The sequence below is a fragment of the Octopus sinensis genome, linkage group LG9, assembly GCF_006345805.1.
Source record: "Octopus sinensis linkage group LG9, ASM634580v1, whole genome shotgun sequence".
In the NCBI taxonomy this organism is placed as follows: Eukaryota; Metazoa; Mollusca; class Cephalopoda; order Octopoda; family Octopodidae; genus Octopus; species Octopus sinensis.
Window position 1 is genome coordinate 40,622,111 of NC_043005.1, and position 27,542 is coordinate 40,649,652.

General features: G+C 36.1%; 1 protein-coding gene across 10 annotated transcripts in view; it reads right to left on the reverse strand.

The window, feature by feature from the left end:
* Positions 1–3,157: 3,157 nt before the first annotated feature.
* LOC115215510 (WD repeat-containing protein 47) overlaps positions 3,158–27,542 on the reverse strand; it is a 100,179-nt gene continuing 75,794 nt past the window's right edge. For 7 of the 10 annotated variants that reach the window (XM_036505922.1, XM_029784673.2, XM_029784678.2 and 4 more), the window contains 8 exons: positions 27,161–27,279; positions 21,568–21,693; positions 12,818–12,978; positions 11,711–11,880; positions 11,295–11,465; positions 8,788–8,913; positions 6,281–6,499; positions 3,158–4,990 (listed from right to left, as the gene is read on the reverse strand). In XM_036505922.1, coding sequence (XP_036361815.1) covers positions 4,845–4,990; positions 6,281–6,499; positions 8,788–8,913; positions 11,295–11,465; positions 11,711–11,880; positions 12,818–12,978; positions 21,568–21,693; positions 27,161–27,279 — 1,238 coding nt within the window. In that variant the 3' untranslated portion in view covers positions 3,158–4,844. The remainder of the gene's footprint in view (positions 4,991–6,280; positions 6,500–8,787; positions 8,914–11,294; positions 11,466–11,710; positions 11,881–12,817; positions 12,979–21,567; positions 21,694–27,160; positions 27,280–27,542) is intronic. The other 3 variants (XM_036505926.1, XM_036505925.1, XM_029784682.2) reach the window with 1 other exon arrangement.

Below are 27,542 nucleotides of genomic sequence, written 5' to 3' on the forward strand. Positions count from 1 at the left end.
CTTTGGATGTTGGCCTCTTGATTACACAACAATGTGATTGGCAAATGGAGCCTCATACTTTTAAAATATCTTTATAGATTCATGGGTGTCAAAAAAGAAGAATTTTATTAATCCCATATTGATAGGGAGAATCAGAAAAAATTTCTGAAGAAAATTTAATAAAACTATCAGAAGTCAGAAACTCCGTTGTTAATTCAGTCCGGGCCAAAGCTGGGGGGATTTTTTTCCTGGACGCTCCTGGGGGCACTGGGAAAACTTTTGTCAACAAATTAATATTGGTTAAGATTAGGCGAACACAAGGCATTGCCCTAGCTGTGGCATCATCTGGAATTGCGGCTACTTTGTTGCCAGGCGGCAGGACAGCTCACTCCACTTTCAAGCTCCCGCTTGACTTAGCGAAGACTGAGACACCAACTTGCAACATCAGTAACAGCTCCGATCAGGCAGAAGTCTTCAGACGATGCAAGCTTATCGTTTGGGATGAATGCACAAAGGCCCACAGAGGTGCTCTTGAGGCACTAGATAGATCTCTCAGAGACATCAAACACTCTTCAGCTCCCATGGGGGGCATAACACTTCTTCTTTCAGGGGACTTCCGACAAACACTTCCCGTTATTCCCAAAGGGACTACAGCTGATGCAGTAAGTGCGTGTCTTAAGTCATCCACATTGTGGCCACTGGTGAAGACTCTCAAACTTCACACCAATATGCATGCTCATATGCGACGTGATATCACATCAGCAGCATTTTCTCACACGCTCCTTGCACTTGGCGAAGGCAAAATACCAGGGGATGAAAATGGTAATATTGCCATCGATTCCATTTGTACCATAGTTAAAATGCCTTCTAATCTCAGAGATGCAGTGTTCCCAGATCTACAAGCTAATTATCAGAATATGGATTGGATTGGCTGAAGGGCTATTCTGGCCCCGAGGAATAAAACTGTTCACCATATTAATGATGAAATGCTAAAACTCATTCCTGGGGATGTCTATGTATATAAGTCTAGCGATACAACTCCTGACCCAGAGGACGTCATCAACTATCCAACAGAGGTACTCAATTCTTTTGAGCCCCCCGGACTACCACCACACATTCTCAAACTTAAAGTTGGTGCCCCTATAATGCTCATTAGAAATTTGGTTCCCCCCAAACAATGCAATGGCACACGTTTGATCGTTAAGTCCTTATCTCCCAATCTGATTGAGGCCACCATTATCACAGGGTGCGGTCGAGGCAACATTGTGCTCATACCTAGGATGCATCTTTTCCCATCAGGAGCAGACCTACCTTTCATATTTCGGAGGTCCCAGTTCCCAGTAAGGCCATATTTCGCAATGTCAATTAACAAAGCACAGGGTCAAACACTGTCTGTGGCGGGAATACATTTGAGAGAGCCATGTTTCTCTCATGGTCAGCTTTATGTTGCCTGCTCGCATGTCGGCAGCAACAGTGATGCTTTCACATTCATTCCACAACGAAAAACAAAAAACATTGTGTACAAGGAGCTTTTATAGGATTACTACGTTTCATCATTTTCGAACACGTTGGTATTTCACTTACATACGACTCTTTTATAATGACATTTACATTTTTAGGCGTTTCATGACATTAATTCATACTTAACCAACACCTGTCCTTCGCTCACCTCTATTTCTATCCATTCATCATCAAACCACCAGCCTCATCTTCTATATCCAACGTACATGACACATCTACCCCCTACATCTACACTCTCACTGTTAAAGTTTACATAAGTGACAACACGATCGCAACATACACTTTGGAAACTAAGCAACAGATCATTTTATACAACAACAAATTTAATCATAACGCCCATCAATGTAAACATCTCCACCACTGTATTGTGATTCATCTATTCAGCACCACTACAGTCTTGCCGGTCTGACATATGGTGAGTAGATGCTATTGTTCTACATTTTATAAATTACCCATATTTACTTACCCATGCTTCATTCCCCTCTTGCCTACATAGGGCATCCATTCTCTTTTAACACAGCATGAAGTTTTGTAACAGCACATCCGCTGCCGTTCGTGGAAAACGAAGAGACGCTATTCACCTGCGAACGTTTTACAACACCTTCCATGACTATCAAATTCTTACAATTATGAGAACAATAACATGGCTCTTGGCAACCTCGCATTCAATTCTTACACCATTCTACAAGGGGTTAGGAACCCCTTTTCACGGCTTTCTATACACTTACAAATACATTCATTCGCCGTAAACTTATATCAATATTTGCCTGAATCATCATCATAATTCAGTGCAATCATTAACAGTACTTTCAAGCAATTCAGCCCCGAGCATTGCCGGGCAATTCTGCTTGTATATATATATATATATATCGTTTAACGTCCATTTTCCATGCTAGCATGGGTTGGACGGTTCGACTGGGGTCTGGGGAGCCAGGAGGCTGTACCAGGCACCAGTCTGATCTGGCAGTGTTTCTACAGCTGGATGCCCTTCCTAATGCCAACCACTCCATGAGTGTAGTGGATGCTTTTTACGTGTCACCGGCACAGGTGCCAGGGGAGGCTGGAAACTTCCACGATCGGCTGGTGGTTTTTACGTGCCATGGACATGGAAGCCAGTCAAGGCGGCACTGGCATCAGCCATGTACGGATGGTGGTTTTTGCGTGCCAGGATTGGCTGGCAACAGCCACGAACGGTTGGTGCTTTTTACATGCCACTGGCATATATATATATATATATATATATATTTACAGTATATGTACATGTTTATGAAAACAAAAGACAAAAATCAGCTACAATCATGATTCATTTTGCCAGTTTTATTCAAGAAAAGAATTTTTTTAAAAAATCATTCAATATTAAGACCGGACAATTATAGAAATCACTGAAACAATTCAACATTAATAATTACAATAATTACATTGATGATAATAATAATTACAATAATTATAATAATATTAAAAATAATTATTATAATAAAGATAACATCTTACATGAACACAAAATCCTCAGGCAAGTAGAGATGGCCTGCCAGAGGAGGAGACAACTCTTACCTGACTCACAACTCCGGAGCCAGCAATATTGTCTCAATTGGTCATTGCATCTTCCCAATAATAATAATAATAATAATAATAATAATAAATCTTAGAAAAACAAAAATATTTTAAACGTATGAATAATAATTTAATTACAAAAAATAAAAATAATAAATAGAGGTAAATGATATTCACAGGAAATGTCTCAAAACAATAATTTTTCAATTGGATTTACTTGATATTGAAATGCCAAACCACTTTTGTTTTTGTTTGTTTGTGTGTGTGTGTGTGTGGTGTGTGTGTGTGTGGTGTGTGTGTGTGTGCATTTAGGTGTATAAATGAAAGAAAAAGTACTCAGTACATTATGTAGAATCTATTCCTTTATCTGAAGTCAATATTTTTGCCATATTTCCGATGGTGAGCTTGAGAAACACGATAGTAATGAGAAATTTGGAGCAGCAACAGAGTACAAATCTCAGGTTTCAAATAAGTACACAACACACACACACACGTGCGTGCGTGTGTGTGCACTAATGCATACACACGACCAAAAACGCATAGCGTGAGTCAGGGAGAAAAAGGTGGGGCGGGAGAGAAAAATTTATATATACATATATAAAAAAAAAAAAAAATTTAATTTAATAAAAATATAGGAATTAAAAAGGAGGTATGGAGGTGGGGAATTGCAGTGGTTAAGATGGGAGTTCGTCTTAAGTTTAAAAAAAAAAAAACTACTTTGCATTTATTCAAAATTACTTTGATTTCTTTTTGTTGTTGTTTGGATGACAAACAAACAAACAAACCTCTACCTGCGTCTAGCTGTGTAACACACGGAAATTTGTAAAACACCTCGAGAGGACACACTAAGCACAGAAATACATTTATGTGTCAGGATGATTCCTGGAAAAGCTGAGACAGGAAAAGGTAAACACTGTTTGGCTAAGGAAGGCAATAGGAAGTATGGAGGGTTGCATGCAAACACATACACAGACCTGTTTGAATTAATGTATGCTTGTATACATACATGTATATATGTATTTGTGAGTGAGTGTGTGTGTGTATTTATATATATATATATATATATATACACATGTGCGTGTGTATGTTTCTTTAGATACATGAATGCCTGCATGCTTTTGATGCATTTCATCATCACCGTTTAACATCTGCCTTCTATATGTATGTGTGGGAGGGCATGCAGGCACTTGCTTTTTGAGACAATGTGTTTATGTATGTGTGTGCACATGTACATATTTATATGTATGTAAAGCAAACGAAAACACACACATGCAATGATTGAAGTAGGAATGGCAAGGTGAAGTAATTGTCAGCACCACCAATATCCAAATTGCTTTCAATGTTAATCTCCCTTCACCCAGCATCCTCTGAAAACCCCTCCCACAAACAATCCCAGCCAAGAATAACACATGCCTGCTGAGTAACAGACCATCCAGGGAGTTATTTCATCAGGCAATGTATTCTTGGACAAATGGTTGTTTGTCAGTTGTGGCAAAACTGGAACTTTTACAAGTCACATGGCAACCACTCACATAACATATACGTATGTGTGCATATACATTTGTGTGTGTGTCTGTGTGTGTGTGTGTGTGTGAGTGAGTGTACGTGCATATATTCATGTGTAATCTGTTAAATAATGACATGATTAGGTTGAACAGGATTTGGCCATGCTGTAGCTTGTTTATTTAAAGTCTGTATATTTAGCAGCCCCTTCCTCACCCTTTTTTGTACCAACAGCCATGATGACCAACAATCTCTGCATTCCGAAAGTTCAAATGCCAGTTGTACTTAATTCAAGGCAATGGCAATGCCCAGCAGACAACAGTTCGGTCAGCACTAGAACTCACAAATGCCAGCTTGGAAGGATGCCAGCGACACTGAATCACTTTGTCTTTGTGTTCAGCCACAATTACACTGGGCAGCGGTCGTAACAGGTCACCTGCAACAGAAAATAAAAATAAATAAATAAAAGTAAAGAAAATAATAAAGACATAAAATAAATTCAAAATCGTTATTGGTTATTTTCTTTTTACAGAACTTAGTCAGAAGTGAAAGACAGCTTCATTGAACTTAATCAAGGTCCCTGAGACTGATGTGAGAATGTTATCTTCAGATCAGACGTCTGACTGAAATGTTCCTCTTTAATAAAAGCACCCGAGTAGGAGTTAAACTGGGGGTTAGCCTAAGTCTACAACCTATGAGGAACAATTCTGCTGACAGGTTTCTGTATGGATTCTGTTAAGCAAATTTCAGTCACAAACCATCACTCAACCTGAGGTTATGATAGAAGATATTTGTCTAAAATGCCATATTTCATTCATTCCTTACTTTAATGTCTCTTTTTCCATGCTAGCTATTTCTATTTACCATCATTCTGAGTATGGTCATTTCTCTGCTGCTAATGCATAAGCTATACTCTAGAGGAGGGGTTGGGGAATTTTTTAACCAATTACCCCAAAGTATATTTATTTACACTGATGTTACCCCCCTTGATTTCAAAGGAAGAAAATCATGGATTCTTTGGATTCAAAAGGTTCATTGAATCTATTCATATGGAGAATACAATTCTAAATATAAAAATTATAAAACAAATGCAATAAAATAAATTACTATCCTCATTATGAAACAAAAGGATTTTTCTAGAAACTTTTTCACTTCAGGTTTTGGAAAAATGATAGTTTCATTTTAGTTACAATTACATCAAAATTGGGGCACTATAATGCCAGAGCAATTTGGATACAATCTTCGGGGTCCAATCAATTGCTTTATTTTTATGTTCATTCAAGTGAAAAATCCTTGTTTACCAGCAACTTTTTGACTGTCTCCTCATGCCAGAAGAAAAAAATTTTGTTCTAACAAGGAACACTTCGTTTTATATAATTTTACTTATGTCATTACCCACAATAATTTCATTTTTACCCCACTTGGGGTAATTTATCCCGGTTTGCCAACCCCTGCTCAAGAGCCCTTTACAGGTTTGTTTGCTTTGCAAGCAAAGAAAAGACCCATAGTTTTTGCTGTAAATTTAACAGAATAAAGTGGGCAGATGGTAGCACCCACCATGAAGCTCTCTAAATGATACATTGTGTTCAAATGAAATCTTCACATGCTTTTAATGCATGTCTACCTTAATAAGCAAAGAAACTAAGGAGCAAGGTGAAAGGCAAGTGATGCAGAGAAGTTGGTCGGAGGTGGGGGTGTTAAAGGAAAAGAAAAAAAAGAGTTTTACCGTGAAGATCTGTCAGGGCTATCCGTTGGTCATACGAGCCAGACAATAAGTAGTAAGCATTCATCGAAAATCTAACAGTGCGGCACTCACTTTGGTGAGGTTTGAAACTTTGGATGATACGACCTCCACGGATGTCATAAAGCATCACAGTAGAGTCTTCATGACCTGAAGATAGCAGTCGACCAGAAGGATCAACACAAACTGATGCAAAAGGACTTCCTATAAGAGACACAAAAAGAGAAAAGAAACACTGATCAACCTTTTTACAAGAAGCGAGTGGCATGAGACATGGGTTCATTATCAAGTGGGCTGCACTATTGGAAAAAAAAAAAAAGAAGGAAATTCAAGGTAATCTTTTATTGGGTGTACCATGCAGATAGACCAGCAGGCCACAGGTGGCTCATCACTGATCAAGAGAGAACAATTACATTTTGCAGTTGCTTCATTTTATCACATTTAATTATGACAATTTTAACCCTTTAGCATTTAAACTGATCATATCTGGCCATAATATTCAACCTGTTTAATGTTCAAACTGACCAGATCTGGCCTCTATCACCTATCCCACAATGTCATTCTAAAAACAAGCAATCACATCACTGAAGTCTTAACGCTAAATGGTAATGCATGATTAATTTAAAAACAATGTGAATAAATAAGCATAACATTTGACAAAGTGATCTGATTGCTAAAGAGTTCAACTTTACAACAAAGTTGTGAAATGATGGTTGATCCCCCAGGAGAATGCCTCTTCTATTTTGTCTGCTGAGGCCATGAGGCAGTCTGACTTAAATGAAATTGTACATTCTACTTCTTAAATACTCAAATCCATGCAATAATTTCTTATTTTAATTGTATCTCTGAGCATCCTAACTTGATTCTGAAATTCCTAACTCACATTCCGCCTTATTATTTAGAAGCCAATCATTTATTTGCTTCAGTCATTTTGACTGCAGCCATGCTGGAGCACTGCCTTGAATAGTTTTTAGTTGAACAAATCAACCCCAGCTGTCAAACAGTGAAGGGGGGGGGACAAGCATGAAGACCCACAAACAGATATATATACGACAGGCTTCTTTTCAGTTTCCATCAACCAAATCCACTCACAAGGCTTTGGTTAGCCTGAGGCTATAGTAGAAGACACTTGCCCAAGGTTCCACAGAGTGGGACTGAACCCAGAACCATGTGGCTGGGAAGCAAGCTTATCATACAGCCACATCTTTTTTTTTTTTGTCTTTTAACCTGACATCCTAGTTCTCAGTGAGTGAAATTATTATCAAAACTGATGGAACTGATCATTTTGAGGATGTTTTTGCTGCACAGCCTGAAGAAATGTCAGACTAATTCCACAGTGAACGTAATTTGTACAATCAGGATAAATCTGTTCTTTTGTGCTATACACCAAAAAAAAAAAAAAACCATAATAATAATAATAATAACAATAATAATATACCCAGTGTTCTAAAATAAAACTGTATCAATAATAACAAAAAGATTATATTTTGAAGTATTACCTAAAAGTTACAAGTTGTTTTGCCTCAGGTTGGCTCAGTTCTAGAAGACCAATGATCAAAAGAGTTTCTATTCGGACCATACTGTTTTCTATATCAGGACCAACATTCTAGGTGTGATTTGAGGGAGATTTAACCACTATTTTTAGCAGGTTGAGTGACACACAGAAGTTTCTTGGATTGGTGATGGTTGTATCGTTTGTGGCAGTATTGGTGTTGATGGTTGTTGTCCCACTGTTGGTGAGAGAGGTGACTGAGTGGGAGGTGATAATGGCTCTCTGGTTTCTGATGACAGTGGTGATAACAGATGTGATGGTGCAGGTATTGATAGTGGTTGGTTTTTACACTGCTACTGTTGTTGTATGAGGTAATAGTAATGATGATGATGATAGTGAAATGCATTAGCAATCTAACTTCATCCTTATTGCACCTGAAGAATTCAGCCTCATGTGTTGCAAACTTTCAACATTTATCCCACCAAACAAGGGCATTCTTGTTGCTACACCATTACTACCACTAATACAGGTGCAAGGAAGCAAATTCATTCATTTAGAGTGGAGTCTTCCTTCTATTATTTCTTTGAATATATGAGAGTGTGGAAGTGGGTATTTATTTATGAACAAGTGCAAGGTGTGTTTATGGAAACATGGGTGTATTTGTATGTGTGCATGTAATCATGACCGAGTGGCTGATGGTATGGAGGTTCAATCTCCAGTTAAGCTATTTCAAGACACTCCTCACCTGGATTGAAGGATGATTCCATGTAAGCTGATTTCCATTCGGCACATTACTTGAAGAAATGAGTTGAGAATCTTTGATGATGACTAAATGACTTCTTAAGGATTATGGAGTATTTCCATCTTCACTTAGTTCTTACAACTGGATGTCTTTTAGAGATGCTGAACTAATTTTTTTTTTATCAGGCTGAGAAATCAGTAGCATTGCCACACCATTTCATCCCTCAAAATATGCATGGCATTAAAGAGAGAAACTTACCTGGTTCTATACTAGGTACACACGTGATTGCAGTAGAAGCTCGTAGATCCCAGAATCTTGCTGTTTTGTCTTGAGAGCCACTCACGAACATATGTCCACTTAACTGACATAAGGAATATATATGACCTTTAAAAAAAACAATAGAAATTGTTATTAATTTAGGCACAACTTTAAGGGCAGAAAGTACTTTATTTTATTGACCTTACAGGGATAAAAGGTAAATCTAATCTTTGCAACATTTAAAGAGCTGAAAGAAATAGCACATAGAATTTTCAACAACACCACTGTCATTATTTAATGTCCATGTTCCATGCTGGCATGGGTTGGATGATTTGACAGGATCCAATGAGTCCAAGGACTGCATATCATGTTCCAGTGTTTGTTTTGGCATAGTTTCTATGGGTGAATGCCATTCTTAATGCCAGTGACATTACAGTATGTAGAGGGTGCTCCTTTTTGTGCATCTGGCACTAGTGAGGTTGCCAAGCAATTTGCAAGGCTATGAACCCCAAAGGGGGAGGGTGTTGGCTTTATGTAAGGAGAAGAGAGGTTAAAGTATGAGAAAAAAAGGCAGAGCAGGTCCCTTGCAGTCAAGGAGCTACATGATGCCTTACATTTAGAAAAGACACTGAGAATGGTCAGATAAGTTGGAGAGAGATAAAATAGTGATGAGGTGCCCAGGTAGGAAATACAAAGTGAGTGAGGACAGAGGGATGAAGAGTGTGAGGGGAGAGAGAGGAAGGAGGAGCATGAGCAGGGAGAAAGGAAGGAGCGTGAGCAGGGAGAGAGGAATGAGGAGTGTGAGCAGAGAGAGGGCTGCAAGAGTAGAAGACAGAGTGAGAAATGGGAATGAGTGAGAGGAGAGGTGGACAACAAGTGTAAAGATTGGGTAGGATTAAAAAGTGGAAGCAGTGAATGGTTGATAAGGGGTGGGGATGACCAACGAGGATGGTGGAGGTAAGAGGGTGCAGAAGAAAGCAAGAAAGGCATGACAATACAGTAGACAGGGGAAGAACAAGAGATGACATGTGTTGGGTTGACTGCAGTAGTGAGGGTGGTGGAAGAGGAGAGGTGGAGGGTGGTCAGTATAAATTGTTGATGGATAGAACATTATCAACAGATGAAAGATAGATTAATGAAATTGGTTCTGAGTAGTAAGAAAAATAAAAGGAATCAATGAAGAATTGCAGTTAGAGAGATGATGGGTGGTGGGAGTGGTAATTTGATGTGGCTTGGGCAAAGTGCCCATTTGAATGGCATCATTGATGAGTATATTATCAGAAGCCTTTAGTATAAATATAACAGATGAAAAAATAACTGGGTTAATAAAGAAGACAAAGTGAAGTGAAGTTGTGTTAATATAATAAAGTTGACTGTTAACCAAAATTTACAGTTTGTATCCTGTTGCTGGCACTGGGCTGTGTTGATGGCCAACACTCTTGGTTTTCAGGCTGTTTAGTACATCTAACACTGAACTGGTGCAGTCATGTAAGCAATAAATAATGCTAGCATGCATTGTTGAGTTTGAACTTTGCAGTGAGTGTCACTGACAGAAAGACAGCAGCTGATATTTAAGATGTATGTATTTTACTATTTTCTTACATACAAAGTAAATAAAGACAAACTATTTACTGGTCTTTTGTATGTCTATAATCAACGATCTATTTTATACATTGTGTGAAATTTTGAATCAAATTCATTCAACACAAATATGACAACAATGTTTTAATAGACAAGCAGTTAAAAAAAATAACTCAGTATTGTTACATAGTGTTGTGTGACAAGCCAGCATGCTGATGTTTAAAATTAGATCCTTTTTGCTCATGCTAACTTAAGATTTAGATGAAGAGTTGTACTTTATTGAACTAAATAGTACAAAATGCTGTGCACAAGGTAACAGCAGTGATTAAGGTAAGGCTTGAATTAATGAGGTTTAAATGGTTTGTAAGCAGCAGCTGTCCCTTCTCAACATGAATCACTTAACCACAAAGTGGAGAAGTTGGATAAATTATTGACTTTCTGGATTGAAGAAAATAAAATTAACACTCATAGCTAGCCGAGCTGAAAAGCTCCAGGGTAACCATCAAAATAGTGAGGTTTCCTACCCACTGCTAAATGAAAATCCTTCCATTGCTTAAAGAAACAATACCTCTGTATCCTCTCTTAAATCACTATGTCAAGTGATCAAGTTTTGACAAGTGATGCTCCCTACAACTTATTGGGTTATAAGAGCATAGAGTAAAGTACTTTGAAAATAAAAATTGTAACACAATGCTAATAGTAACACATTGATTTATGGTTGCATGGCATGCAAACAACACACTGAGTATAAATACATATTCCACAGTTTGTGAAATCAATCATATTAACTCATATCTCTATTTCACTCTGTAGCTCCTTATTAAACAGGAGATTACAACAAGTGGATTTGAAATTAAAGGCAGTTCAAAATCAGAAAGTAACCCAAATTGATGCCCCAAGTGGATTTAGTAATGCAGTTTACATACCAGAATGTCCAGTGAGTTTACGCACTAACTGTCCACGATCACAATCAGTTACACCTATGGAACAATCCCCGGCACCACCACTGATCAGTATAGAGGAATGACTTGGGGATTCTTCCATGAACAGCACATCCCTAATAGTGCCATCATGGTGGTTTAACTCAATTTCAGGACCTACAGAAAAAACAAAACAAAAAGAAATACAATAAGAGAAAAGAAAATGATTATAGAACTTGAGCAAAGTTACAATTTTTTTGTAATTATTTTTCCATAAACTGCCATTCATAGATTTGTAGAGGGTAATATCTTAAGAAAATCCAGTGAATGAGTTTTCCCAAAACAGTTACTTTTACTAGCAAGAGAAGAATGTAAATATATATATATGCAAAGACACAAATATGAAGAATTCACAAACTTACCTTCAGCAGTACAAGAGTCAAAATTAAATGCTGTTAACTTCACAGATTTGTCATTTGAACCAGTTGCTATAACATTGCCTTGATAATTCCAGGCAACACAGTAAATAGACCCTTTATGATGTTTTGTTCGTTTAAAAGCCACATTTGCTGGTTGGGTAATGTGACTTTGCCTGCAGATAATACATAAATAATATATCAATAATCAATAATCAGTTAATATTGATATCTCCCAGCTGAAGAGAGCTCATATGACACTATACATCCATGGTAAATGCTGTGTCAAAGTAACTGACGGCAGCAAGCCAGACACTGCATAGCCACAGTAAATCAAATATTCTATACATACAACATATACACCATATGTCATGATAATATTACAAAGTGTCATTGTATAATATGCTTTATGAAAGAGGAAAAATATTTAGTTAAGATTGTTTCTAAAAGACTGGAACTTCAAATTTTGTTTCAACCAATTTCTGTCAATTCCTCACTCAAAGCAAAAACTGCAGTTGGATATTGTGAGGTAAATAACTGAGGTTTTTGTTTTCTCTAAGAATGTGAAGACACTGTGAATGAAAGATGCCAATTGTCTCAAATGATAAGAATTAACTGAAAATTTAGTCCTTCCTACAATTTTTGTTGCAACAAACAACATTTTGCAAGATACAGCACTCTGGACAAGAAATTGTTAACACCAAACTCACCCTTATACATTCACAGATGAACTGGAGCTAGGTTAAGAGTTAACTTGACATGAGATGCAGTCAAAAGTATTTAAAGTGTCTGTTGAAATAAAAGTAAAGAGTTAACAGAAACTTCTTGATGCAACAGAATATGGATGTAGAGTGCAATGCACTGTCTACAAGATGGAACAAAATGAGTATCAATGCTGGATGTGCCTAGACTTTCAAATGGCATTTAGATAATTTTGGGGAGTGGAAATAGTCAATTAGATCAACCTCCAGTACTCCACTTGTACTGTATTATCAGTAGATAGATGAAAGGCAAAACTGACCATGGTGAGATTAATAAAACAGCAAGAAAAATATAAAAAAACAGTTTAGAAAAGTAGAGAAAAAGAAAAAAAAAAAGTTTATATTCACTCACTGAATATCTTGAATATCTGGGAATGAACAAATCCGTAAAACTTTTGAGTTTGATCCAACAGCATAAAACAATCCTGATGGATGAAAAGCCACTGCTCTCACAGCTTGGACATCTTCGAGAAGTGTAACAGGTACATAATGGAGCTTATTATCTGAAGGAACCTGCAGGAATTGGATATACATATACTTAGTATAAGTAACTGCTATTGAATATTAGTCTTGTTTGAGATGGAAGAATAATAATATGTAAGAATTTTGTCAACATATATAATGGTTCTAGTTTGCTTTCATTTTCCTGAGAGTTGCATGTTTTAATTTGTTTCCTTAAATGTCACATATGACACAGAAGTTGTATGTGCTTGTTTAAGTGTGAGAGAAAGAGATGAAAGAGTAAACCCAGAATCCTCAATTGTGGATCCATGGAGCTATGGTTAAGATTATTAATATTTAACTTAAATTATTGTAGGTTAATAAATGTCATATGTAGTAAGAAATAGAATAATAATTTCTTAATCAGAAAAAACAAGAAAAAGAAAATGGAAAATTCAGATAAAGAAAAGAAATAGAGAAAACATGAATATCAATACAAATTTACATCAATAATCAATAAAGATGAAAATGACAAAAGTAGAAGAAAATACCTAAGAAAGAATGAGAAAAGAGAGAAAAATGAGAGGACTGAATAAGAAATTAAAGGGGCTTTTTTTTAAACCCAATGATTCCATGCTGGCTACATTGTCAGCAATTTGTTAAAACAAACAAAAAACCCCTAGAAAATATGTGCAGTTAGTGCAGAAGGAAAGACAGGGTTGTGGAATGCAAGTTTCATAAACATAAAAAATGTTATTCAGCAAGCTGACAGGCAAGTTTGAGGTTGATAATATACTTAAACAGGGTACAATCTTCCCCAGTTAGCAGACATAAAGGTGAGGGGGGCCTTAAAGAGGAAAAGAAGAAAAAGGAAGTTTGAAGCATGGGTTAAATAAAGAGATAAAACATCTACAGCAGACAAACAAATAGCGGCAGACATACAGGCAGCAACAAATAGCAAAAGGCCGGAAGCAATACTTGACTGCAAGAGAAAAGAAAACTGAATTCAGTAAATATCAAATAAAAATGCTTAAGAATAAAAAAGATTCACTAAAAGTTTTGCAATAAAATAAAGCACGTGATCTGCCGGACATAAATTGCAGAAAAAAATGAAGATGAAAAACATTTTGTCAAAAAAAAAAAAAAAAAAAAAAGGTGGAATGAAGAATGGAGGATTGGAATTCTATATAGTTTTGTCGTAGAATATGTCATGATCAGAGCTTAACCCTCTAGCATTTAAACTGGCCAAAGTATTCTGCCTACTTTATGTTCAAACTGGCCTCTCACACTTACCCTACAATGTTATTCTAAAAATAAACAATCACATCATCAAAATTTTGATGTTACAAGACAATTCATGATTAATTCAAATCTATGGGAATAAATAAGCATTACAATTGTCAGAAGTACCTGAATGCTAAAGGGTTAAAAGATTTCTGAAGGATTATTAATTAAAGAGGAATCTAAACTATCAAATTTGTGATAGTCCCAAAGCAACATAGGAACAGGACATGAATTTCTGTTTAATTGCAGTTCTATACTGTATTCACTGTGACTGACCATACTGAACGACTAGTAAACTTTTAACATTTACTAATTATACTTTAATCATTAATAGTTTTTGTTAGGAGCAATATTGATAATTTAAGTTAGGTGTTATGTGTTGATTCAACAAGAAATCAAAACAAGAATAGATGTGAAGAGTATCTCAGAACAAGTAATTCAGTTAAAAAAACAAAACATGCGTGAATGTGTGTGTGTGTGTGTGTGTGTGCATATGTGTGCTAATAACAATTAGCTGCATTAAACAGGTTTCCATATCTACTGGCACAGGTTGGATGGATCTACAGTCACTATTTTTTTCAACTCTGCATCCTATCATTTGCCAGGATTCACGTTCTGAGCACACTATATTTTTGGCCCACTGTTCCACAGATATCCACCACCAACCCACAGGACTTTTTCACTCAACAAACATTGTCCATAACATTATGATTTTTATTATATACCTATACTTATAACCTCAACCTTCCTCTCCTCAGCTTATCTTTTACTCTCTTCAGTCTCCTCTAGATTTCGAGGTCTCACTACTATGCAGCAACATGCATCTTCGACAGGTGTCATAAAATTTGTCCTTTACACTGTGAAAGGTATCATCTGTGATTACCAGAAATAACAGATTCTTGTTCTAGCTTGTTTCAGTTCAATGTATTAGACATTTCCCAAGAATCCCTAAGCAGTAATTATGTCACCTATGTAACAGAAACTATATCCTACTTCTAGCTTTGCATCCGAATAAACCACTTATTTGTTTGAATGGATTTTCCCTGCTGCAAGCCACCCTGTACACCTGGCATATCTTGGATGCCAATCAGTTTTCCTAATCCCCCAAATGCACCTCCTAGATAACTATAGCATGACTGAGTATACGGAAGTTCTAAATATTTTTCATAAATATGGAACAAAGTCATTTTTGCACTTTTTGCCACTAATATTTACTATTGACCACTCTGGAAATTCTTGTCTCTAGCCAAATAGTTAAAAATTGACACAAAAGTTTAAATATGACCCTTAAAAGGCCATAATTTAAAAAGAAATGCATAAAACAGAAAAGCTGAAATGTGATAGTGGATGGCATCTCTGCTAGTTTCTAAATTTGCTGCAAAAATATGCACACGTTTTCCATTCCATAGGTGAGGGTTAAAGCTAGCAAACAGGGTCATAGTTAGAAAAGGACACAATATGACTAGATTGCTGGATTTGTAGAGCACAAGCTTACACACCATGCCTTAGATACTTCTCTATATATAGTTAGGCAAAGTATAAACTTTTGCCTTAGTTTAATCTCAATACTTAAATGTAATAGAGGTAAAAATTTACCTTTGACAAAAAGGTATGATGGTCCAACAGGCAAGCATGATTAAAAGCTACAACACTCTTCAACATGTGCCAGGAAAGTGAGTTGTACAAACAAAAGGAAAATATGTACTGCATGAAAGAGTCATCTACCTTCAATTCCCATTATATAAGGAATATGCATATAAAAATTAGCATCTAGTTAGATGTTCATAAGATTCTACAGTTCTGTAGTTCAAATCTCAGCTATGTTCAACTCAATTTTTCATCTTTTAGGGAACAATAATATGGAATATTATATCAACTAAAGGAACAGAGAAGAGAAACAAAATGCATCGAACTGGTTAGAGAGCTGTTTGGTTGCTCTCACCATCAAGCTCAAGGACTATCAGAAGATTCTAATGGAAAACAATCTGATAATGGATTGAGAAAATGCACCCACATGTCATTAATATTTGGCAATGAGTTGGGAGTACCCAACAGTGAAACATGATGCCTGTCGGTGAAATAGATAACATAAAAGAGGCAATAACATAAAAAAATTTACAATGAAGGATATTGCTCCCCAGTAGTTTCCCTTGACATTTCTCTCTTTTGTATTTTACTTTATTTTCTCTTTATTTTCATTAAGCTGGTATGGCTGGGATGGTTTTCTTAGACGTTCAAGTCCAGCTTTTTTAGTTAGAGCAAATTTTGAGCAGGATGTTCATCCCATCTCTAATCACTTACTAGTAAAATACAAAAGATAACTATTTCCTAGTTGGACAGACTGAGGTAAAAAAGTGTATTGTGCCAAGCCATAGAGCATCACACAGTGGGCAGTGGTAAGTTTTGAACTCCTGATCATGTGTTCCAGTACTATGTTTAACATGCTCATGCAAATAGTTACAAACACAAGATAATGAAATGAAATAAAAGAAAAACACACACACCCACCCACAAAACCTTCCCCAAAACAAAATCCCAGAGCAACAATGTTAAACAAATATAACAGAAATGTGAAAAAACACAGGAGATAAAACAACACATAACTAAAGCCTTTCTTATTGGTAAATTAAATATAAGGGAAATAAAATGATAAAATATATAAAAACAACAGAAAATGTAAATTTCAACATTGGCACAAAGCCACACATTAAGAAAAGAAAGTTAGGGTTTCAGCATATTATTGATTTTTTTTTTTTGTCTGGAGGGATGAAAGGCAACGTGTATTGAAGTGGGGTTTGAACTAAAAAGCATAAAGGTACTAAACTAAATATCACAAAGTATTTAGTTTGCTATTTCTTGGCACAATACATTAAACTTAGAGAATAGGTAGGAGGGGTTACAGTGGAATGACTAAAACCTCAGTTCATGCCTGGCACTTCTTATGTTAATTTCAGAAAGATGAAAAATTAAGTTGATCCCTGCATCATAATTTGAATTGAGAAAGTAGAACAACAAATGTAAAAGGCAGTAAGACAATAAGGAGGTAAAGCACAATGGTTATGAGGTTGATATGCTGGACTCCAAATCACACCATCAAAGTTCAGATTCTTCTACTTTGGTGCTTTGCTCCTAAACCAAAAAAACCCAAAAAGTAAATTCCACTCCAATTTCATGGGGAACTGGTTAATGTAGGAAGGGCATCCTGTTGTAAAATTATTTACCCCCACAATCTATCTTACTCATTAGTATCGAAAAGTAGATTTAAGTTTTTTAAAAATTGTTTTAAATAGAAAATGTTAATGGAGATGTCCATCTAGCCCTTACCTTTATGTTTACAAGGGGGAGATAAGCACCCCCAATATAATGAAAATTCATAATTACTTATATGCAAGTACAATATTAATTTCTAAGGACCTCAATTTTTTTTGTTTTTTGGTGGGGGTGGGATGGGGGAAGAAGCTACCTAAATCAGTTCCAGAAATCATATACCACGTCAGCATTTAAACTCAGAATATAAAGGAAGCAATTAAATGGAATTAGTGCACAACAGCATAATTAGAAGTTTGCAATGGGCCAATCACTGGTTCACAATATTTCTAAAGGTAAAAGTGACACAGGAATGTCTTCAACTCATAGGGGATTTCATTTACAAAGTACTGCTCTTTCACCTATATTTACATCAGTTGATGAAAGAAAGTGGGGGAAAGGCAACTTTTATGCTGCTCTACCCCTTAAGAAAAAATAATTTCAACATTTTTGGGGAGGGTAGAATCAAAAATGTCAACTCATCTCTCACCCTCCCAGTACTTAACCCTTTGAGCCCATAACACTGATTTACCGATGGATGGCTTATTTTTCTGCATACCGTAGCACCGCTCTACCAGTGGAGTGCATCTGGAAGCCAGGTATATGGTCAAATAAGGTTCAGGAGGTCAGGGCTCAAAGGGTTAATACTGATTTGGCTGTATTTGAACTAAAACCGCGAAGTGATTTGCTGCAAACATTCACTACATTGTTCTACCATTTCTACAGTTCACTTCCATTTTACCAGTAGTAGCAGTAGTAATAATAATGGTTTCAAATTTTAGCACAAAGCCAGCAATTTTGGGGGAATGGGATGATGTGATTTGGAGTCCAGCATATTAACCTCATAACCATTGTGCTTTACCTCCTAAATGTCTTACAGTCTTTTACATTTGCTGTTTTGCTTTCTCAATTCAAACAACACCAGCACTCAACTGGTACTTATTTTATTGACCCCAAAAGGATGAAAGGCAAAGTCAAAACTTCAGCAGAATTTGAACTCAGAACATAAAGACAGACGAAATGTTGCTAAGCATTTTGCCTGGCATGCTAATGATTCAACCAGTTTACTACTGCTACTACTACTACTACTAATAATAATAATAATCCTTTTTACTAAAGGCACAAGGCCTGAAATTTGGTGGGGAGGGGACTAGTCAATTTCATCGACCCCAATACTCCACTGGTACTTAATTTATTGACCACAAAAGGATGACAGGCAAAGTCAACCTTGGCAGAATTTGAAATCAGAACGTAAGGATGGATGAAATGTTGCTAAGCATTTTGCCTGGTGTGCTAACAATTCTACCAGCTCACCATCTTAATAAGAATAATAATTAGAATGTTTTCATTTATTAGAATAACAGTATAATACAGTTGTTATGCCCAATTAAGAAGTTAAATCAACAAAATTATTGTGAAACATACTACAATATAAATAGTTCCAGAAGACAGACTGGACAGGAACATTGGGAACACAAGAAATATAATAAAAAACAAACTCAGTGTATTAATTCATGGTTTCTTTACGAATTTTCCCCCCAATTTTTTTAAAAGAAAAAGACTAGATTTTTAGAATATTAGGTCATCACATAGATAATGCAGATTTTCCAATTGCATGAATGAAAAGTCAGATGGGGACAGGATAAACTACCTCCATCAACGTGCTATAAAAGCAAGTAGTAATTTTATCTTATACTTAGTGCAAGTTTTGAAGAGTGCAGTTCAATTATAATAGTTATTCTAATGAGGAACTAGCTGAGAAGCTTGGATTTGGTCATTCAACCATTCATTGTCATCTGTGTGCCATCGGAAAAGTCAGCAAATTGGGTCAATGGGTTCCTCACAAACTTTCTGAGTCTAATTGCACACAGAGAGTGAATGTGTGCTCTTGTTTGCAGTCACATCTCATGAATAAACCTTTTTTGGACTACATAGTGACTGGTGATGAGAAATGTGTTCTCTATAAAAGAGTCAAGTACCAAAGACTGGGTAGCGAAAGGAAAAACACCAGTGACCCAAGCTAAAGAAAGTCTTCACCCACATAAGGTGTTATCTGTTTGGTGGGATATGAAAGGTTTAGTCCACTTTGAACTTTTAAACCCACACCAAACAATAACAAAGGAGATCTACTGTGGGCAGCTTGAGTGGTTTAAGTCAGTGCTAGAAGAAAAAATGATCATCTTTGGTTTCAAGACAAAAGGCGTAGATTAAAAAAAAACTATCTTAATTTTGAAAAATAAAAGAAGTATAAAAAAAACCCACATTATTTATGGGATGACTCAATATTATACAGAAAGTTGTGATATAAGTAAGTTTTTTATTTTGATTCCCTTTTCTTTCAAGCTTTTCCAAATTAGCATAATTGGTGTTTCTATATTATCAGAATTAACATTAAATAATATTGTATCAAATACCAATTTTTCCTAGCATAGGCACAAATCCTCATTTTTTTTTTCAGAGAGGGTGGGTGGGATACAGCTAGTTATACTGATCCCAATACTTGACCAGTACTTCATTTTAAAACCTTGGAATGATGAATGACAGAGCTGACCTCAGTCAGATTTGAAATTAGACTGCAATAATATATTATGTCTACAGTATGTTCATTTACTGGTTTTAGTGACTGAATTAGGGTTACATGAGAGAAGCAAATTCAAAGCCTTTAGTTTGTCATAAAAGCCCCAGTACTTAATTTTACCAAAATGGTGACATATTAAGTAGTCATTTTGACACAACACTGATTTTGTCGTAACAGGCAGTAGTGTGTCAAACACAAATACACATGCATGTACATATCTCCTTATCTATATATCTCTATATATTTCTTCATTTGTTTTATGCCTGTTGTTCAATATTAGTATAGTTTAGATGCATATACTATTGAGGCATTGTTTTGAAGGAGGATGCCCTTCCTGTCACTAACTCTTACTAAAGGGATCTTAACTTCACATATCTTTGAAGGCATGATGGCAGCTGAGGATCTGTTGACAGAAGAAACAACAACAATGCTGCTCACAGGGCAAAAACATAAACAATCATGCAAACACCCACAAACATAACAGGCTTCTTTCAGTTTCCATCTCCAGAATTTATTCACAAGGCTTCAGTACAAGTACTTGCCTAAGGTGTTGCACTGTAGGACTAAACTGAAACTATGTGGTTGGGAAACAAACTTCTTAACCACACAGCTATGCTTGTATCTGTACATGCACAGTTGCCATCAACTAAATTCCATTTAAAATGGTATTAGTGATAAATAGTGGGATCAGATCTAGAATCACAGGGTTATAAAGCAAACTTCTTAATTACAGTCATGTCTGTACTAATAATTTACCATTATTATTATCTAGAAATTTATTGATTTCTAGCATGTGCAAATTTACATAATTGCACATAAACTGATGAAGCAAGAGATTTTTACACCTAAACATAAATATATGCACTTCCTACTTAACCCCTTACCTATAATGTCGTTGTCTTTACTCAGGTATGTTTTCAAAATATGTGTATTGGCTGTAGGGTACAGCACCATTGTTAAAGAAAATTTGAACTTGCAGGTAGAAAGTAGTCCAGCACAGAAAACTCACAACTACTGTGTACCCTACATTTAATATTTAGATACTATTTTATATCATTCTATGTTTTAAAATGTCTGTGTATGAATGGATTTTGTTTGTGAAGACAATGAAGGATGTAATATGAAAATGAAAATAAAAATGATGAGTTATCAAGCTGTTGCTATTGACCAACTGAGATGCTAACATGCACTAGCAAAGCTTGAAAATGTCATTTGCTGTGTCATATAGGTCTGTTAGAATTGAGAAGAAACCAAGTTCTAAAACACCAATGGAGCCCAAACCTTAACAATAAAACTTAGTTTTCCTTATAAACATAACTACAAATATGTATTTATCTCTATAGGGACAAGTTAAGTTGAGCCACATTGATGTCTCTGTCTCCCTCTCTCTTTAGACACAGCCAGGCTAAGGAGGTCAACCACTGAAGCATAGAGCTCTAACAGGTAAAAAAAAAAGTACAGTGAGGGTTGCAGGGAGAGTGCTGAACACTCGCCTGTCTCTTGTGAAAGGTAGGGTAGTCCATTTGTCTCATCTTGTCAAAAATGAAATCCTGCCATCCAATAGCCGCTTTCTGGTGGGCGTAGTCGTCAGGCTGACTGGCACAGGTTCCAGGCCACACCTAGATAGATACAGCATTTGCAAGCAAACATCAAGGAGAGTGGTTTTTCACACCCAACATGTCTAAAAAAACATCACAAACACAAATGCCACATCATGGCTGCTGCACATACACAAACATGTAAACCTAAGTGTGTGTGTGTGTGTGTGTGTGTGTAGGGCTGTGGTACTGGTAAAAATATACAGTCACTGATTAAATATAAGATGTAACATGATGTATTAAAAACTTCCTATTTGGAAAATAATCAAATCAGATTCAAGGGTTTCTATGAAGGGAGACGTGGTAGAAGCAACTGTGTTTCTAAGAATGAAAAAGTCGTTCTCAGATGTTAGTAAATTTTGGATTAGATTTAACTGTTATTTATTCTTTAATAAATTTTGTGGAAATAACTGTTTCAATCTTTAACAATATTTTTTTTTTACTAATGCTTAAACCCTTTAGCATTTAAACTGTCATATCCGATCCAAAAACTGATTTATGCTCAAACCTGCCGGATCTGGCCTCTCACATTTACCCTTCAATGACACTCTAAAAATAAACAATTATGTCGTTTAAAGTTTTAAAGCTCCAAGATAATGCATGATTAATTCAAAATAACGTGAATGAATAAGCATTACATTTGATGGAGTAGGAAGCACTCCATCGGTTACGACGATGAGGGTTCCGGTTGATCCGAATCAACGGAACAGCCTGCTCGTGAAATTAACGTGTAAGTGGCTGAGCACTCCACAGACACATGCACCCTTAACGTAGTTCTCGGGGATATTCAGCGTGACACAGAGAGTGACAAGGCCGGCCCCTTGAAATAAAGGTACAACAGAAACAGGAAGTAAGAGTGAGAGAAAGTTGTGGTGAAAGAGTACAGCAGGGATCACCACCATCCCCTGCCGGAGCCTCATGGAGCTTTTAGGTGTTTTCGCTCAATAAACACTCACAACGCCCGGTCTGGGAATCGAAACCGCGATCCTATGACCACGAGTCCGCTGCCCTAACCACTGGGCCATTGCGCCTTGACGGAGTAATCTGAATGCTAAAGGGTTGATCTCAAAAAGAACATTTCTGTATCCTTTGCAGTTTATTTCATTTCAAATTTTCATTTGTGAAGTTACTTTAAAAGTTCAATCCATTTTCTTTTTAAACATATTCTGTATGAAGATTTTCATTGTTTATTTCTTTTATATTCTTTTACTTCATAACCTTCAGATAAAAACAGCCTCTTCTTTCTCTAGTCTTTGTGTTTAATCCAAACATTAACAGGCTGAGTGCAAAAAAAGCAGCCTGATGATTCACATTGTCCAGGTAAATTATGTACTTTCAATAGATATAAGAAATATATGTTTGGTCTAAATATAAATAGGAGTCAGAGTTTACAGTACCAAAAACTGCGGAGGAGGTGGTATCAAAGATTTTTTTTGTACCAACACAACAGCCCTGTGTGCATGCATTTACATGTGTGCGTGTATATATGTGTGTATATATATATATATATATATATATGCGTATATGCATGCACACAACCTCACACACACAAATGTGTATTTGTACATTTATTTAGTATGTATGTACATAAGTATGTAAGTATATGTTATCACAGATCTAATAAGACATGCTATACAAAGAGAATAAAGATGTTAGTAAATAGCAAATCTAGGAGACAAATAAAACACTCTAGTAGTAAATGCTAATGATAATATAGAAAACTAATTACTTAATATAACTCAGAATTATTAATCATGTAATTACTTATGTATCATTTCCAAAGATTGATCTTTGCAGCAGCAGTGGTAGTAATGGCCTACATATTTTGGAGAACGGTGTAGTTGAATAAATCCATAGCAGGATCGAATAAATCCACTCAGAAAAAAAAAAAGACGAATTTTTCAACGGTTTCCTGAGAGGAGGGTAAGTAGTACTCATGACTGGTGCATGGTCTGTGGTGGAAGGAACATAGCACAAAAGTTGCTACTGTGAAAAGAACTTATCACAACATTCAGCTTGAATGAATTGTTTCAAGATCACTGAAACTGTGAAAGAGCCAGGTGGTGATGTGAAACCAATGGGTTTATGTATAATCCCATGCTTTCTTCCATGGAAAGGTACAGTCCATCTGACATCAGATGGGCTTCAGAAAGTGTTTGTTTACTTGATCTCACACTCAAGGCTTGGACAACCTAAGGTTACTTTTGCAGGGTAGTGGGACCAAACCTGAAACCACCTGATTACAAAACAAATTTCTTACCAACAAGACAATGACAGCAGCAAAATACTAAATACTGCAATGATTTCAAGTATAGATACAAGACCATAAAACTTAAGGGTAGACATAGTTGATTTTATTAATTACTAGTACTTGACTGATATTTATTTTAGTAATCTCCAGAAATAAAGATGAAGTGGACTTAACAGGATTTGAACACATAATAGTATCAATAATTTCCTACTTCAGTCAGTACAAGACAACACACCTATGTATTTATTTATATGATAATAGTATTATTACTAGTTACAGGTTACCAATTGCTGGTTTATGACATTTAACAGCCAAACTGGCAAGGAAGAGTCTTAACTTTGGAGAAGAGATATCTCAAGGGACTTTACAAATGTACTGGTTTTTCATGGATTTTTACATCTTTTGATGATACACATCAGTGAAATATAGATATATATAAACATATTTAACATACACACACACACATTGCAAACTTCCAGTTTGCATCTATTAAATTTCTTTTCTTGTTCTTTTAACATTACTAAATAGGCAATTCATTCATCTTTTACCATTTCCACATCCTTTCATTGTTGCTGTCATATGAAACTCTTCTCCCTTCTTTGTCATATCATCATAATTCTTTTAAATTTTCTAATGATCAATGAATGATTTTTAGGTCAGTTTCTCATATATTTTTCAATTTCATTTTGTAATTGTTAACAAAGCAATTGCTTGAGGCCAATTTTATTGCTGCTAATTTGCTGCCTTTGTAGGAAGTGACTTCCAAGGTGGAAAAAGAAAGAAAAAAAAAAGACACCTACTCGCAAGGTATGGCTATAGAAGAAATACATTTGCTTAACATACTGTACAATAGGATGAAACCTGGAACTATGTAGTTGAGAAGTTAACTTCTAAACTAAAAAGCCATGCCTTTTTGTTACTGGCATCAGTTTGAGAGGAAATTTGCTTGTTGAAGATTCTACAATTTGGTTGTTAATGGCAGGAAAATAATTTAACAGCAAGATCATAATCAGAATAAAGTACTGGAGATTTCAATTAATGAACATATGATCATTAAGTCCAGTAACAAAAAACCTTCGTTGGTAATTATTTTGCTGGCTTCACACACTGCTAATATGTGCTAGAACAAGGAGATAGAGTCAAATGAATCGACCACAGTATATTACAATGCAACGCAAAGTAAAGTTTATAACCAAAGACATTTCAACACAGTACTGGTGCTGTGTAAAAAGCACATGTGCCAGTACCACATAAAAAAAAACACTCAATGAGCTCAGTAAAGTGGTTGGTGTTAGGAAGGGCATCCAGCCATAGCAACCATGTCAAAACACATGACTAGCCTCTGGCTTGCCAGTTCCTTTCAAACTGTCCAAACCATGCCAGCATGGAAAACGGATGTTAAATGATGATGATGCAGAATTGTTGATACTCTGAGCAACTGCCAGTTCTGACCATTCTAAATACTTCAGATAAACAAACACACATACATACACTTGTTCTTTTATTTAACAAACCAGTAGTCTGTAATCATTAAGTACTTCAAAGGCAAAAGCACAAGTAAGGGATATTGATGCCCTTAACCTCAGAAAACAATCTGACCATATATACCATGGAAATCACCAAGCTAAGTTGCCCATGTATAAGAAATAGCCATGTCTTCTGAATTAAAAAGTTTCCTGTCAGATTAATCTATTGCAGCATTATTCTGTCTCCACTCACTGTCACCTCTAACCACACATACACAAATAAACACCACTCTTAGCTTTCTCTCAATATTCTACACACCAATATTCCAAAGATATTATTTTTGCCTATCAATCCTCTTGCTATTTTATCATGTCCACTTCTCATTCTCCAAATTCTGCATTTAACATATTTCCAAATCATTCCTTTCATTCATCCACTGGAATTCTATCTCTCATTGCTTCTCAACATTATCTGTACAGATATCACCATACACCAATTTAATCTGATTATCAACTCCAGTAATCTCACTCATCAGGAAAGCCTACAAAAATTATTAGCATTGAACATTGTCCTCTGACTCATTAATGGTTTTTAAAAATAAAGTCCACATAAACATGTCCTGGGTATGACTTTAAACTACATCCAGTAGTGGGGCCCTAGTTTGGGAGTTCTAGGGTTTCGAGGAGTGTGGAACAACCTCTCAGCTACTACTGTTCCTAAGCCGACTCTGATCCAGAGTAGTAACACCTGTCAGGTTAATTGGCCTGTTATGGAAGAAACTCTAAGCACAAATCCATACTACCATGTGGGAAAAGAAATGCCAGAGAAGTTAGTCTCTGCAGCAAATCAAGGAGTAGGGGTGCCCTCTTTGACACCCTTCTGGCAACTTCAGAGTAGGTGGAGCTCTCCAGTCCTATAATTCACCTAAGAAAAGGCCAATCCAATGTAAAATCTACAGCTTGCTGGTCACTGCCACTGTTTTGGCCCACTGAGTCGCTGTAGTCCAAACTCCATGGGATTAGATTGTATGGACTGACTCTTACTTTAAAAGTACTAAATCTAGGCAGGAAGAAAAGACCTGCAGCATCAAGAACTGGCTTTCATAACCACTTGAGGGTGTGACATTCTTCCTGATGATATTTGGACAGGAAAAAAACTGATATCATCATCATTGTCACACAAATGCTCTTTTCCATCACACACATTCACAGTTAAGTTTATAAAATTCAAGAATTTCCTGATCATAACAATGTAATGAATATTTTTTTAAAAAAAAGGTCAATTATCAGCAATAGGCATACATATATTTCAAAAGATTACAATAGAGATTTCACTTTTGGTTAAGAGATTTTGATCACAAGCAATTGTATTAATAAGACAAACTAACAAAACTTCATATCAACCATGCCATTAGATTTGGAAAAAACTAGAAATATGCATTTGAAATATGCCAATATGCACCCAGAGGAACAAGGGTTGAAGTTCAATACATAGAAATCTTGATAAGTTACTGAAAGGTTTAGTTAAGTTCAACTGAGCTGACAGCAATGCCCTACAAAAGTATATGTACATAAGGAAACAACAACAACAAAAACAACAGATAATATTAACACTCATCTGGACTGTTCAATGCTACAAAATAAACCAAATGTTTGATAGGAGGTAATATGGGAGATACAAGGGAATATTGGATGGTAGAGAAAGAGGATGGCTACCACCATAGTCAACATTACAAATACTACAAGGAGACAAGGAGTAAAGTGGACTAACATTTGAAATGATTCTGGTTGGTGAACTTTCAGCAGGCTTTGCTGGTGTCAAATTTGTTTGGTTAGAGGTGGGTCCACCGGAATATGGTACATCATCAACCAAGTTTGGAGATTGGGATTCTGAAAAGAGAACCAGAAAGTCATAAATATATAACAGAAAACATTTATTTGGGTAAAAATATTAGATGTTCTTTTTATAGTTCTAATGCAAGAGTGGTACATACCTTTCAGCTCAACACATTATGGCAAATAAATAATTGTTCCTAACTTAGGTACTTAGTCATGTGGTTGGAGTTCTTAAGGAGGGGGTTTAGTCAATTACATTAATCCCAGTTCTTGACTGATACCTTAATTTATGAACCCCAGAAGTTGACCGTGGTAGG